At 46.6% G+C, this 16,175-nt stretch overlaps 2 protein-coding genes across 5 annotated transcripts in view; both read right to left on the minus strand.

Annotated features, from left to right (window-relative positions):
- PAK2 (p21 (RAC1) activated kinase 2) overlaps positions 1–5,256 on the minus strand; it is a 47,295-nt gene extending 42,039 nt beyond the window's left edge. The window contains exon 1 of one of the 2 annotated variants that reach the window (XM_074591708.1): positions 5,120–5,256. The gene's annotated coding sequence lies outside the window, so the exon portion shown is untranslated. The remainder of the gene's footprint in view (positions 1–5,119) is intronic. The other variant, XM_074591707.1, reaches the window with a different exon arrangement.
- Positions 5,257–9,231: 3,975 nt separating this feature from the next.
- PIGX (phosphatidylinositol glycan anchor biosynthesis class X) lies at positions 9,232–16,164 on the minus strand. 3 transcript variants are annotated; one of them, XM_074591718.1, is made up of 6 exons: positions 16,005–16,164; positions 14,497–14,560; positions 13,440–13,581; positions 12,294–12,507; positions 10,887–10,987; positions 9,232–9,814 (listed from the first exon to the last, which is right to left on the minus strand). In XM_074591718.1, exons 2-6 carry the CDS (start codon positions 14,526–14,528, stop codon positions 9,656–9,658), a joined length of 648 nt encoding a protein of 215 aa, XP_074447819.1. In that variant the 5' UTR covers positions 14,529–14,560; positions 16,005–16,164; the 3' UTR covers positions 9,232–9,655. The 3 variants fall into 3 exon arrangements, with proteins under 3 accessions (XP_074447819.1, XP_074447818.1, XP_074447817.1); XM_074591717.1 differs by lacking the exon at positions 16,005–16,164 and adding an exon at positions 15,892–15,992 and having other exon boundaries at positions 12,351–12,507; XM_074591716.1 differs by lacking the exon at positions 16,005–16,164 and adding an exon at positions 15,892–15,992.
- Between the last annotated feature and the right edge of the window lie 11 nt (positions 16,165–16,175).

The raw sequence follows: 16,175 nt of genomic DNA on the forward strand, positions 1-16,175 counted from the left end.
TGAAGCCCAAATTCCCAGAAGACTCCTCTAAAGGAGGGTTGCCTTTTGCGGTAGGCAGGCTTAGGTGAAAGATATTTTCATTCCTCCAGGTTCTCATTTTCTGAGACTTTTTCAAGAAAGGGCTTAAACATTCAAAGGTAGTTTTAAAAAGCATCTTCTAGAAACAGCCTTTTCTCTCTCTTGTCCAAGAGATACCTCTGTTATTTAAAGCAGTTCTAGAATGATTGTAAATGAAGAACAAATACGACTTCAGAGTAGGAAGTATTACATTTGTTTCCAAAGTAAACCCTGCGTTACTGGATAAAATTCTAATTTCACTCAATAAAGAAACTATGGGAAAACATATGCTGACAGTTACAAACTCCTGTGGGTACACGCTGAGTCAAACATCCAACACCTAAACAGGAAGCAGAAAACTTCAGAAAAAAAAAAAAGTAGATGTTGAATTGGAAAGGCTTTTTAGTGTATTTCCATCCCTTAATACACCTGCCAGCTGCTCTCATTCTGGTTCATATCACGCTAAATCCCTTTCTTAAGATGGTACACCCCTTTTAAATCACCGTTGCCCTAACGCATTGGTTCCTTCCTACAGCTCCTTTTCTTTGAAATGAAAGCACAGAATCAGAAAGAATTAAACCTGTCTTATCAAAATAACTCCTTTAAAGATAGGAGACAATTTTTGCTAATTGGCAGAGAGAACAGCCCTGACCAAAGATTCAAATCCAGGACAGTTGTTGGCAGCAGGTAACCACATATCTTCCAGCACAACATCCAGTATTTCAGTGACAAACTCCTGCTGCTTAAACATCCAGCTTTGGGCAAACTTGTCATCGCCAGAGCTGCACCAACACCAGGGCTTAGATCTTTCGGGAAACGACAACCTATCAATTATACGAAGTACCTACTACTTTCTAGAATCTTAAAAATATTTTAAAATGTATGAACAAAGGTTAGATACATCAATTTGAGAATTTCAAAATCCACTTGTCTTGCCTAGAGAAAAAAAAAAAAAAAAAGGCGGCTCGCCAGTAGTTCGTACAATAGTTCATAGAATAATTTGGGTTAGAAGGGACCTTACAAGGTCATCTAGTCTAACCTCAATTTCTGAAGCATTTCAACATAGCATAACCTCAGCCTTTCAAAAGCATAAGGAATTCCTTTTGTGAATAGGGTGTGTCTAATTACCCAAAATTTATCTGAACAGCAAAACTGAAACTCCTGTCAATTTTAAGGCATCTTCCTAAGATTTACATCTCTGCCTGCCTGCCAGGTGAGACATTTTCAAAGTCTCATTAAGCCCCATGCCCAGCTGGGAAAATAGAAGAGAAAATAGGAAGAACAATCAACTTAAAAAAACTGGCAAGTCAGATACAGAATTGGGTCCAAAACCAATGTTTCCAGCTCTCGGTGACAGACAGTGTCCACTACATCAGTCAAAATACAAGCACTAAAATGTGTATTTTCCAATTAAAGTAAGGCACAACTTTATGTAAAATCATGCTCTGAGATCTCACAAATCTTGAGAGGTGAAGTAAGGCTTGAATATAACCAGTGAGCTCCATCTACACCTCACAGTCTGGGCCCTAGTTAGGTAGGTCACTTGTACATCTCCAGTTCGCACCTGAAAACATCCCCTACCTCTTACCACATGCATTTACATGAAAATACGCACTTTCTAAAAAAAAAAAAAAAAAAAAAAAAAAAAAAAAGAAAGAAAAAAAAAAGAAAAAAAATCTTACAACACAGCAACCTCAAGACACCCTAATTCCAAACAGCAAAGCACAGTAAGAATCCTTAGGCCTTCAGGGAATGCTGCGGTGTTTCCTTGCTAAAAGGAAACCGCCTTCAAAACGGGTCCTGCCTTCAAAACCCGTGCCTTGCCCAGGGTTTTCTTGCCCTTTGCCAGCACCCTGGACCCCTTTTTTCTTCCCCACCTACTGCCTACCGTCCCCCTGCATAAGCCCGGCTGCCATCCCACCATGTCAGTGCCCAGAGCTTCTCCTCTTGCTGGCGCACGCCCGTCCATGGCCTCGGTATGCCAGAAGGCTGGAGAAAACACTCATTTTTGTCTAACAAAGTCCTGCAAATACTGAAAGCTCACAGGAGATGCAGCCTCCTCCATGGTGCTCCCCCGGTCAAACTGACCTTGCCGAGATGCAGAATCAATAATGCAGCACCTGGTGGGTGCTGTAGGAGGACTGTATTGTTCCTGAGAGTCAACCTGGTAGCTCAGGCTGGCACCCAAGCGCTTGGAGCGATTAGTTATCTTTAGCAGCGCTGCACTTGATGGGGCAAGTGGTAACCTCAGCGTTTGCATTGTTAAATTTCACTGGAAGGGTACGTTCAGTTGCTCTTACTACCACAGCAGGTAGAGAAACCTCTCCAAGAGGACGTTGTGCAATTACAAAGCTCCCATCAAGTTTTGGGCCAGGCAGTCAGATTTGATTTAGATTTAGGAAGGAGGTGTCTCCTTGGAAAACTAAAAATTGAGCTTGCTGTAGCCTTTCTGAATCTCTCTCCTAGTCCAAGAGAGTGCCTCTGCTTTACACAAGAACAGAGCAGAACTGATGGCAGCAACTACGTTTCTAGAAAAAGAAGGGAAAGCACCGCAACCGCCTTCTTGTGGCAACTCGATTGCCTTTCCCCAACTGCCAGCAGAAATACAATTCATTAGGATGCATGCTAATGAAACACCTGGCTGCTGAAGACCTCTCCTTGCCCTTGCTCTCCCCATCCCCACGCCTCCGCTACCTTCTCCTGGATGCTCCGGTGAGCCAATTCACTTTCAAAGCTTTCTCCCTGCCTCCCAGTTCCTGACCCCAGGACTTGTATCTCTGCTGGTGTTATCACTCGGACCGGCCATCTAGAACAGCGTCTCTGTAACTATGGGTTGTTTTCAGAACAAATAGCTTTTTCTTTGTTGTGGCTGACACACAGACTCGTCAATAAATGTGCGTGTTGTAAGAAACAAGAATGTACTGGCACAAAACTCGCAGGGAAGCTCCCAGTGCCTCAGAAACCTCCTAATGCAGAAAACAGATAGAAGGTAGACAAAAAAAAAAACAGAAAAAAAAAAAACAACACCAAGACTGACGCAAGAACTCTGAAGCAGAAGTACCTCTTATTAGTACAACAAGTAGACCTAGATTCAGATCCCTAAGGCTTTCCATACCATCACAAGAACAAAATCTGCAGCACCTTAACACTTCTCCGAAAGTTACTTAGAAACCAAAGGTGCTTGAATAATTTTCTCTTTGAAACATAACAAAAAGGCTGACTCAAACAACACAAGAGTTTTTAAAAGGATAGATTTTAAAATAAGCACCAGATTAGACCTGCCATACATGGTCAAAGCATTCACCCATCCACGCCAGCATCCCTCCCAGAGAGGGAACACGAGCAGGTGCCTCCAGAAAGAAACTCCCCCAGTTGGCCAAACGTCCAAGCTGTAACTTGGTACGAATTTCATCCCAGTAAATCAGCCTCTGACAAGCTGCGCACAGCATCTTGGAAAGCACACGCCTCGGATGCATTGAAACACGTTGCACTGTGCTAAGAAGTGCAAGATGTAGAGACAGAGGCATTATTCCCCATTTCATAACCCAACTTTTTTTTTTTTTTTTTTTAAACACCTATGTCTGCACAAAGCCGAGTCAAATACCACAAACAACTTAGAGTAACTGAGATCTTTTGTGTTGTCTTTCTCAAGTATTTCTGTTCTGGCCTCAAGAACTGAAATATCCAACCACTGAACTTCACAGTAAGGCTTTTCCTTCCTCTAAAACATTACTCGGTGAATTCTTTTTTAAAGTGCACCTATTATCTTAAAGATTCTACTCAAAAACTCGTAACACAAAAGCGTTTCATTTTTACATTTCTATGTTGCTCCTATTTCAGTCTGTAATAAAGAAACAACTAATTTGTCAGTTCTCTGGTAATATAAAACCGGCACAGCTCATTTTGTTACACACAGGAATTTCGTAACCTGCCTCCCCAACATCTCTGCGAGTTAAATGACCTCCACCTCCTAGATGAAGAAACGGAATCACAAAGTAACTAGTCCCTGGTTTTTTAGGGAGGTACCACTCCAGGGCTTGCATTGTGAGGACACTCCATGCTGCAAAGCATGACTTTCACAAGAGCAGGCCCACTTTTTCAAGAACAAAACGCGCCCCCGAAAATGACAAAACCAGAGAAAGACAGAAATGAGAAGATCAAAAAAAACCCACAACACACCATGTTTGGATTGCACCTAACATTGCTATGATTGCAAGACCTCCAAATTAATGATTATTAAAATGCTGTGATATCTGGACTGTCTTCACTTGCCGTAAGGCAGCACGCGAACCGGTTTATTTTGGCTACTGGCAAAGTGCGACGTTGCTCCTTGAGAGCCCGCTGATGAAGTCTCTGCTCCCAAACAAACCTTTGGGCAGTTGCTCGTACCTACCAGGCTAAAACCAACTCTGTTCTCCCTGCTCCTTGAACAGCTTACCGTTAAACAACTAAGCCATCCTGTGTGGCTTCGACAGAATAAACACAAAAAGCAGTAATAAAAATAAGGCAGAAAACAGAGGGAGGAGAAAAAACAAGCAAGTGAAGGGCATGAAGAGCGACAGTTTGTAAGTGGCATGGAAAGACGCGGGCTAATGGCCACCCAGGTATGACAGCAGCTGCCAAAGCACCACTGCATTTAAGAACCCGCTACATCACCTCCATATGACGGGGAGGGCTCCGCGCTCCCCGGCTGTATTTGAACACCATTTTTGATGTGAGGACTTATAACCAGATTTATATCCCCACCGATGTCTCCCCCCCGAGATTAATGAGGTTTTAACCAATTTCCCAAGGATTAAGAGAGACACCCCACCCCACCCCCACGACCCCCCAGGGCGGGGATGGGCCCAGGCGGGGCCCACAGCGGCCCAGCTCCGGTCCCCACCGCCGCCCTGCCGAGGCCGGCCCGGGCGAGTCGCCCTCGGCCCGCCCGGCTGCCTGAGGCGGCGGGGCCGCGCTGCCGGAAGCTCCCTCAGGCGGCGGGGGCAGGGCGGGGGGGAGATCCGCCGCAGGCCCGGCGGCCTCCATGAGGGAGGGACGGCACAGGTGGGAGCGGACTCACCGGGCCGCCTCGGGGGACGGAGGGGGTTCAGCGGGCGCGGCCTCTGCGATGGCGGCGGCGGGACCCACCGAGGAGGCGGCGGCAGGAGCCGGAGGGGGAAGCGGAACCGCCGCGCCGGGCACCGCCCACACGACTACAACTCCCGGTAGGCACCGCGCCCGCGCAGGAAGTGGCGAAGCGGCGGCGCGCAGAGGATTGTGGGAGGGGCAGCCGTGCGCTTGAGAGGGAGGGGTGGGTCCGCGGCTCAGCCTCACCACTGAGGGCAGGGAGGAGTAGATTATATACATATATAAGTTTTGTTTTTCTTCTAGGGCGGTGTTTTTTTTCTGGGCGCCCTAGGAAAAAAAAAAGAGGCCCACCGCTACCAAACTGGCTCGCCAGCAGTGCTGCCTCCAGCTCTGGGGCACCAAGAGCAGAAGGACACGGAGCTGTTGGAGCGGGGCCAGAGGAGGCCCCGGAGATGCTGGGAGGGCTGGAGCCCCTCTGCTGGGAGGACAGGCTGAGAGAGCTGGGGGGTTCAGCCTGGAGAAGAGAAGGCTCCGGGGAGACCTTCCAGCCCCTTCCAGTCCCTAAAGGGGCTCCAGGAGAGCTGGGGAGGGACTCTGGATCAGGGAGGGGAGCCATGGGACGAGGGGGAACGGTTTTATACTGAAAGAGGGGAGATTTAGATAAGATACTACGAAGAAATGCTTTGCTGTGAGGGTGGTGAGCCCCTGGCCCAGGTTGCCCAGAGAAGCTGTGGCTGCCCCATCCCTGGAGGGGTTCAAGGTCAGGTTGGACGGGGCTTGGAGCAACCTGGGCTGGTGGGAGGTGTCCCTGCCCAGGGCAGGGGGGTGAAGTTTAACTAGATCTTTAAGATCCCTTCCAACCTAAAACCATTCTATGATTCATGCTGTGTTTTAGTGTATCCTCAAGGTCCACACCAGCTCACTGAGGTAACGGGGCTGGTGGCAGCCAGCCCACTCTGCAACAAGGAGGCTGGGAAGGGTGTCTGAGCATGCTTAGCGTTCCTTGTCTGTGCTATGCTCATTCTTGCCCTGGAAGTAATAACTGTAAGGGGCTTGGTTTTGTATCAGTACAGCTGACAACAAATTCACCCTTCTCCCACCAACTTTTCAGGTCCAGGAATTCAGCAGTACTGGTGAAAGCTGCATGTGTTAGCTACAGCAGCAGGACACACAGCAGGTCTCCACATTTCCACTTCCTACCATCAGCGATCTAAGTCACTGCTCAGATGCCTGGGTTCCAAGAGATGCGGTAGTAACACAGCTGAGAAAGCAGTGTACTTGCCCTCAAGGCTTCTCCCCACAAATTCCTGTGACACATTTATTCTTCCAGATGACTTCCACAAACATCCACCTGCCCTGCAGCTTGGGCCTCATCTCCTCTGTCAGTCCAGGCTTGAAGCAATACCTGATTTTTCCTTCAGAAGGAGGAGGACATGCATCCATCAGCTCCTTTTCATAAAGGTCTTGGGGGCAAGTAGCAGGCTTGCTCTACAGCCTCAAACCTCCATGGTAGGTCCAGGCACAGAGTGCAAATCAGACTTTCCAGCTTCTGTTGCTTTCAGCCAACACTTGCTGGCTCTTCTCACTGACTTTCCACAGAATTACTGCACAGCCAATGGCCACAGAAAACTTTACCCTACAAGACCTGCCTTATTCCAGCCCCGTTCTTCCAGGAACAGTACTCCATAGTGACCCTGCTGTGGCTGCTGGACACTGCTTCCTACAGCAGGCAAGGCTTCCCTTCTCTTTGCATATTGTTTTGTTACTTTCCCATTCTGGCTCAACTTTGTATTTGATCCTCCCAGGATCAAGCTTTGCTAATTCATCTCTGCATGTACCTCTCACGAAACCACAGCAGATTTCTGAACTTCACACTTCCCTCAGCTCTACTTCCCTTCCCTATAAGATGAGCTTACTTCTCCTTGCTGCTTTGCCCTTGTACCCCTAAACCCACTCAGCTTCTGATCCAAACCGTTTTCAGAATCCTTACCCCCCCCAATTCTTCTGTCTCCCTCCCCAGGCACATCTTTTTAAACAAACTAGGAGGGGGATTTTGTTTGGGTTTGTTTGGTTGTGGTTTTTTTTTTTATACCCATTCATTTGTGATTCAGAAAGTCTTAATACAGCCTTTAACACCCCTGCCCCTTCCCCTTTTCTTTCATTGCTCTAATTCCGTCCTTACACACATTAATGATGGATTTGTTTGTGTCCGACCCTACACGCTCCTGCTGAGAACTTACAGCCACCTCATTTCTGTCTCCAAAGCTGCCAGAATTTTTCCACAGGGAAACATCTGCCTTACAGCTCCTCAATATCTGCCAGCGATCCCAGTAGGAATGGCACCTGCATCCTCCTGTGTCTAGCACACCATCAGGGCATGCCTGATAAATGCAGTGCTTATTTAATGACAGTGGTTTCTGGTATGGGAGAGAAAGTTTCACTGGAAAATACCTTCATACTTAACACTGCGATAGTTATTAATTATTTACAACTTTTAAAGAAAAACCTGACTACTGTATTTATAATGCAAATGCTATGGATTTAATAAATGGCAAATATTTGCTATTTGCCATAACAAAAAACATCCATTGAGAAGTTCTGCAATTTCTCTCACATTTTACATTAGTCAGGATCAATGTTACTCAAGTTCAGCTGAAAAGCTTATCGGTGGGATCCTGATGGGGTTTAGATACACTTAGTGAACCACGTGCCGGCCAAATTGATGAGTGTACATTGAAACTGTTCTAAAGTCAACCATTTGGTTAATACTGACAGTGCTAAGCTCCCTGTAATTCAAGCCCCTTCTGCCTCAGTTTCTCCTACTGCATCTTACCACTAATGTGGGTTTCCATTCTCACATCCCCACTTTTACAGATTTCCAAATCTTACATGTTTTTGCCACTTGCAGTACTTTTTCTCATTTATCCAAAGGACATTACCATTTCCTTTCACCAGACTATTGTATCAGGCAGTTCAGCTAAGGAATTCTGCCTGTGATTTTCAACTGGTAAGTGTTATCTGCTGTTAAAAGAAAAAAAAACCACAACAACAAACTGTGAGCTTCCAGGTGATAAAGACCTGCCAGAGCTGAGTAGCAATCTGGGATATTGCCATTCCAAGGGTCAGACTGCAACACAGAATGACTTACCTGCAGAAGAGAGCCAGCGTAAGAACAAATTTAACTCTGGGAATTAAAAATCCCACTCAGAGACAAGCGTTGCAATACTGGTCCACAGCCCTGCCGCGCTGCTGTGGTTAAACAGGCCGCCAGATCTCTCTGCAATTGTTCTCTTTAGTTTCTCCCTTCCCCCAAGCAGATGCAGTGTGTGACGCCTCTGAGGTAGCAGATGAAGTATTGGCGCAGCCATCATCATTCAGCACAGTCAAGGGAGAACAAGAGCCCAGTGTCAGAGCACTTGCCAACCTGTCGTGGGCGAAGTCACAAGACGAGCTCTCTATTGAATTCCATCAGAAGCAGAAGAAAGATGCCCAAGGGATCCTGAAGCTACAGCTGGACAGTGATGAAAGGCCGATTCTGCTGATGAGAAGTCTTGGCTGCACACAGAGCCCTCAAAGGAAGTCAGAATTTGAAAACCAGAATTTTCATTCACCCCCCTCACACATGCACTCCCACAAATCACCTGCTTTTACTAACTTACTCATGGTTTATAGGGAATAAAATCTATTTTCTCCATAACAGTCCCCTGGAGCTACCGCAAGCTTATAACGCCACCTACTGACAATTAGAAACAGCAACCGAGCTCTTCTGTCAATGCAGAGCAACTCAGGTTTTCCATTAAGTAATTTCCTCTCCATTTCCTTGTATTTATCAACTGTTCTGACGGCTGAATGCAAGTCTTCTAAATATTTGCTTCTTTTCACCAGTTTTTGTCTTCCAAGGATTATTCTTTCAGCTTCTGGTACAGGGAGAAATTTCTTTCAAATTTTTTAAACTCTTTCAACTCTGACTAATTTGACCAAGAGCAGCAAATCCCTCCCAATTAGCAGAATGGGAGAGATCATTTAAGCTTCTCCTGTCCCAGGTAAGCACAGAATGCCTCTCCACAAATTCACAGGTAACCCATCTGGACAGTGTAAACAAGCTTAAAAATCAGAAACTTTAATGACAGATAATGCTTTTCATACCCTTAATAACCAATCCCTGAGTAAATTGGTTTAAATTCAAGAAATAGCAACACCTCTGCAAGAGGCAGCACTGTAGTTCAAGCAGGCTCTGGGGAAGGGAGGGGGGAAGGGGAAAGGAAGGGGAGACCGAGACTGCATCAGTCCTTCCAGCTTTTTGCAGTGCTGTTCCTACCCTCCATCTGCTTTGTCTATTGACAACGCACCCAAACAGTCTTCTGTGTGTGAAAGATGTTTGTTGGAATTAGGCCAAGGGAACTATAACCCATTATGGGACCCTCACGCATTACCAAGATATAATTAACAGTAGAGTAGGATTCATTTAGGAAGCTGATGGAAAATTCAGTTAGTTTTGCTGGATGGAGGTCAGTCATTCCGTATTTCTTTATTCTGAGCAGGTCACTGGGGAGAAGTGTCCATATTTGCATACAGCTGCGAGAATCAGACTGGAACAGAGCACCGTGGCAAGAAGAGTCACGACACACACTAAGGAACTATGTTGCCTGAGCCCCACTGGAACCTGCAGAGTCGATTCCTCATATGCCTACAAAGAAAAATAAATGGATTACATGCTTTTAACAAGCTATTTCTTTCTGATTGCAACGTAGAGGATTAGTAACCAGACCACTATTTAACTAGCCCTTTGCTAAGGCTTCTTGGATTCAAAATCAAAACCGAGATGGGACATCACCTTTCAACGTACAGCAAGCAGAGCACCAGCCGCTCTTGTGGCACAAAGGACAATAAATTTATCTGCTACCATTTTGAAAGGCAGCCATTTATATCCTCTGTATCTTTGTTCTTACAGTAGGCTTGCCATTGAGGATGTGCACGTAATACAGCATGGAAAAGTGAAGCTCTCAGAACGAGCACTTCACAGATCACTGGGAAGTCAGTTTTCTCCAAGGCGAGCAACTATTTGGTTGCTCTGTGATGCAGGAAGCTCCAAAATGTTTTTGGACAAGCGCTGCAGATATCCCAGACGTCTGCAGGTATCTTAAATATAGGAAGGCACGCGTGTTAAACAGAGTTTTTATGAGACAAATTATTATTTCTGGATCTCTACGCTACTGCAACCCTTTCGAGTATTTAAGGCAGTTGCTGATCCCACTAAAGTTCCAACTTTCCTTGGTTTTGCACACAGAATAAAGAAACTTCACTTTTTCCTGGATACTTAGCCAACTGGTTAACAACCAAACAAATAGAAGTGATTTTTTTTTTTTTTTTTTAAGATGTTATTCCTTCAATCTTTGGGGTTTTACCCCTCCTTTAGTTAGATCACAAAGTAGTTTTCCACTTTGCTACTCCTCTGAAGTATTATGCAGAGACCTTTCTTAATTTGACCACTGCCAGTTATATCTTAGAATTCCAAGTATACTATTAGCAAAAGGTGGGCAGAGCAGCCCCATAAAGGGCTAGAAGAGCACAGAGTGACTACAAGCATGTCAGAAGGGTAGGATGACCCCCATTAAAAGGCGGTCAGAAAGGAAGAAGGGAACCTCCCTAAAGGGAGAATTAGTGATTAGTTCCTGTGCTATGGAAGTCGCTAATCACAGAAAACAAGGCAGCAATTGTTAAACAAGAATGAAGAATTCCCACCAGAAGCAAGAACTCACCAGTTTGTGTGTTATGCTGTACCACTGACAGGGGCCCACGTTTTTGCCCGAACAGGGAGCTTCCACTTCAGCAGGCTTCCAACACTCTGCTGACAGGCGATCTACGGAAGATGTTAATGCGTCAGCAGGATCCAGACAGAATGAAACAATACGGCCTGCAAGACTTTTCCAAATGAGGCATCTTTCCTCCACAACAGCTAGACAGAATCTACTCCCTGAAAGCCAAGAGGTGAAACAGCACTGACAGAAATGTGCCAGCTCACCTGCAGTCAAAGTGATGCTGGGCAGTCCTTTTCAGGAACTTTGCAGCTCTTCCCTTCCTGATACAGTAGGTACCCAAGGAAGACCCTCGCCTGTGTCGTATCTGGTCCCTTGGGATTTCTGTGCCCTTCAGCCTTTCAGCCCTTCTGTCTGTTTAAGGGCACAGAATTCATCACTGGCCTGTAGACCCCTCAACCTTAGCCATACAGTTATAATTTTTCTTCCCCCAAAACACAGAAGCCATTCTTCCATTTCTCCTTGTTGGTCTCCTGTTGGCACATGGAAGAACTCCCCTCCAATACTTTAAATGCTTTCATACTAATAATATGTTTTCCTGCTCATAAGTAGTAAATGTGGCAGAAAAATGGGAAGATGTCACACCCCTTTTTTAATTGACCAGGCATTCTTCTCTGCTCCTAAATTTATCCCAGAAAATCATTGCTGAAATAATGCACAAGTGAAGATAAAGGAGCTGAGAATCATTAGCACATTTGACTTGGCAGCTAGCAAGAATGATTTTGTGAAAGGAAATACAATTTGTAGCAAAAATGTAGGATTTCATTGCTCACGTAATTTGGAATATTCATTGTCAGTGGATATCAGGTTCTTGTTTCACAGGAGTCTGAGACTCCAACCATCCTAACCTTAAGGCACACAGTTTTCTACATTCCCCCCTTATATATAGGGAATATATAGAGAATATATAACAAGAAAGTGTTACGAAACCATCAGAATACTCTGATTGCTCTAAATATGTGATAGTGAATATTAAATATGCCACGCGTGGCTTCAGCTGCCAAGAGAAACACTGAAAACGCGGTCTGAGCAGCTGACCTTTAACAAGGCAGGGCCTGCCGGGACTGTGACAAACACACCGACTGCCAGCGCTTTCAGTACAAGGGTACAACGGCACCAGCGCAACACCAAGAAGTCTGTTGACAATTAATCTGCCATTGGTCAGGCAGCAGCAGCAGCATTCAAAGAGGAAGACAACGTGGTCTTTATCAGGGCCGCTCTCTTCCCCTCACGTTCACATGACTACTGAGACCTCCATCTCCGGAAGACAAATACAGAACCAGATTCGAAGCTCTGGATTGCCCACAATTATTCCTTTCTCCCCAAAAGAACACTTAACAAGAATCTCACTGTCACAACAGCAGACCAGTACTTCTGGGCTCTTCAGAACAACCAATGCCTCCTCACTCTCTTCTGCTGGACGGTGGTAGCGCCCGTGTACAGGCAAGGCAGCTCTAAAACAGCGAGAACACCCAGGGTCGGGTTCCATGTACAGGAGAACAAGAAGGTTTGTGGCTAAGTACTCAGGAGCCTCCACATCGATCACATCAGGAATTAACACCGCCTGCAAGAGGAGAAAGATACAGATGTGGCTGCGATTAGAATTGACACAAGGGAGAGATGTGAGGAAAAAAAAAATGTATGAACTTTTTGTGCATGATTCTGGGATTTTAGAGGCCACTGTCTCCTGCGGTAACCTACTGCAGCATCAGAAGGGAAAACTATTTTCCTCATTCTGTTTTCTAACACTGGGCCCAATTTTGTGGTCAGGAAGATCAAGTTGGAAATTCTGTCCTTAAGCTGACGCAAAATAACTTTTAAAGTCCCTCTCCAATGAGTGATTCTTATGTGTGAAAAGTTTACAGTGCAGCCATGCCTACAGCCAAATCCAAGAGGCATTAGCTTAACAATGCCTGTAAGCAAGGCCATACCAAGCACTCGCAAGCATCCCAACAGCAGAAGTTGCCCAGAGTCTTTGCACACGTATGTTTTAACTGAATTAAGGGCCTAAGGAGGTTACCTTAAAGCTACAGCCTTAGCACATCTCCTTACTCAAGATGTGAAACAAACACTGAAAAGCAACACAGAAAGCTGTGATGAAAACGAAGCTGTGAACCTACTCAGTCTGAATGTGCAGCACACTACCTAGAGTCCACCACCACCTCTTTTGTGGGGGTCAACCTTCCGTCTTCCTAACCTGAATAGCTTTTACCACAGCCCCTCATCTGGGGCTGAGCAGAGTTGCAGTGGCTCCCCGGTACGCATGCCTATGTGTGGACACATCATCAGCATATGACATAAAACGCCCTGCACCGACAGGCGATGCTGATCAAACTAAGAGATACAATGAGATGTCACGAAGATGATACTGTGCAACATCTCCTTCCAGGAAAAGGAATTAACCACTTTGGTTCAACGAGCCAGATAACAATTACAACTTCCTAACCGTACCCTTATCCGACTAACTGCCAGACGTCTTAGCTTTGGGGTTGTTACCTTTGTTAAATTGTGCTGCTGCAGCGACGCCAGCTCATAGGGATCCACATAGATTCCTGGTGGAAGACGAGTTCTAGCTGCCACTGTGCATCCTCCTGCATGCTCCCCCACTGCACCGAGTTCCACCCTCACCAGCAGGTCCCTTCAAACAAGCAACAGAAGCAAAACGTTTACACCTGCACTTCAAAAGATGGCACAAAAGTCACCCAAGAGACATACTCTGCAACACGCAGAGATGAGATGCAGCTCTTGCGTACTATAAAACAGTTCCCTGTCGAGCCACGCAGTCCTTCTCCAGTGAGGAAGAGGTAGTGCACCCTGACCCCACACCCATGACCAAAATGAAGTTTCACTTCTTTGTTAACTTCTCAGAACCACCAACAGCCTCATAGATCATCTTAGAAAAGGGCTGCCTGTTCTTCCTCAACTGCTGGAGAGGGTAGAGCAAAGGGCTACCAAGATGATTAGGGGATTAGAACATCTCTCTTATGAAGAAAGGCTGAGGGACTTGGGTCTCTTTAGTCTGGAAAAAAAGACGACTGAGGGGGGAATCTTACCAAGTCTTATAAACACTTAAAGGATGGGTGTCAGGAGGATGGGGCCAGGCTCTTTTCAGTGGTGCCTGGCAACAGGACAAGAGGCAACGGGCACAAACTTGAACATAGGAAGTTCCATCTCAACATGAGGAGCAACTTCTTGACTTTGAGGGTGGCAGAGCCCTGGAACAGGCTGCCCAGTAGAGGTGGTGGAGTCTCAGTCTCTGGAGACATTCAAAATCCACCTGGACGCGTTCCTGTGCAACCTGCTCTGGGTGACCCTGCTCTGGCAGGGGGTTGGACTAGATGATCTCCAGAGGCCCCTTCCAACCCCTACCATTCTGTGATACTACAGCTGTAACTGTTAATTACTTGATTGTGCTAATATATTCCTGGTGCCTAGCCATGCCTTCAGATCACAGCTGAGTGAGCTGATACAATTGTGAATTACGAGAGAAACTTCTTCAGATGTAAAATTACCCAGCACATTATTCTGATGCAGCACCAGGGTGAGAACTCACCTGTGAAACCCCTCTTTCAGAAGCTCCTGCATGACAGTGGCATCCTGACAAGCAGCCTGTACATCTAAGACAGCACAGAAGGAACGAGTAACGGCATTTACAGAATAGAACACGAAATTACCACATGGGCAGACAACCTTAACAAGCAAAGTCATATAATCTACAAACACATCATCTGCAAAACCTCTCACAGCAAAAGGGAAACAGTATTTCAATATAGTACAACCAACACCCATTTTGTCAGTGGAACAGCAAGCTTCGGCTACCACGAAGGCTGAAATATCTCTCTTTCATTTTCACCAGTAGAGCAACTTTCAAAAGCGTACTTTTGTTTTCACTGAGGAGTCTGTAATAATCCCCACTTTTTCCCCACTGCAAGCCCCATTGCAGGTGTGATTCCTTATCTCCTACATCAGTCCCTGTAACATCTATATTTTAACAATGAATTTTGTGTTACAGCCATTCTTCTCTTTATTTCTTTCTCTATGTTTCCACAGGGTTTCACTTTTAGATCTGAAACTCCAGTCACCTTATGAACAACATCAGTATCTGTTTGAGCAGAGAACTAAAGCAAGGGAACGTTGGCTTAATAAGAATTTTTGCAGAAGGTATTGCTGCTGTTTTTCAGTTACTTAATCTGGAAAACTGCTTGCTTCTGCTGTTAATTTCAATAACCAATAACTATTTCAGTTGGAAGGGACCTACAACAATCATTTAGTCCAACTGCCTGACCACCTCAGGGCTGACCAGAAGTTAAAGCATGTTGTTAAGGGCGTTGTCCAAATGCCTCGTAAACATTGACAGGGGCATCGATGACCTCTCTAGGAAGCCTGCTCCAGTGTCTGACCACCTTCTTGGTAGAAAAATCATAGAATTGTCTGGGTTGGAAGGGACCTTTCAGATCATTGAGTCCAACCATTAACTTCACACTGCCAAAACCACCACTGAACCGTGTCCCTCAGCACCACGTCTGCCTGGCTTTTAAACACTTCCACGGATGGCGATTCCACCACTTCCCTGGGCAGCCTGTTCCAGTGTTTGACAACCCTTTCAGTGAAGAAATTTTTCCTAATACCCATCCTAAACCTCCCCGGGCGCAACTTGAGGCCGTTTCCTCTTGCCCTATCGCCTGTTACCTGGGAGAAGAGACCGACCCCCCCCGGCTACCCCCTCCTTTCAGGTAGTTGTGGAGAGAGAGAAGGTCTCCCCTCAGCCGCCTCTTCTCCAGGCTGAACACCCCCAGCTCCCTCAGCCGCTCCTCACAAGACTCGTGCTCCAGACCCCTCACCAGCTCCGTTGCCCTTCTCTGGACCCGCTCCAGCACCTCAATGTCTCTCTTGCAGTGAGGGGCTGTTTCACAATATCCCGTCTGAGCCTCCCCCCGCCCGCACTCACGGAGGCCGCAGAGGAGCGCTGCCAGCCCGGCACCAAGCAGCGCCTGGCCCCGCCGCCCGCCCGCCATGACGGACCCGCTTCCCACGGCCCGGCACCCACCGTGCCCGCCTGACCTTCCCACCCCTCTCTCCGCGGGACCCGCCGCCGAGCACCGCCCCGCCGTTAAACACCGCCCCGCCGCTTCACCCTCGCCGCTCTCCTCACGTGCTGCGTGGGCCCGCAGCGGCAAGGGCCGGCCGGTCGCCGCCGCGTCCCGCAGGCGCTGGCGAGGGCAGCCCCGAGAG

Source organism: Larus michahellis, chromosome 6, assembly GCF_964199755.1.
Source record: "Larus michahellis chromosome 6, bLarMic1.1, whole genome shotgun sequence".
NCBI lineage: Eukaryota > Metazoa > Chordata > Aves > Charadriiformes > Laridae > Larus > Larus michahellis.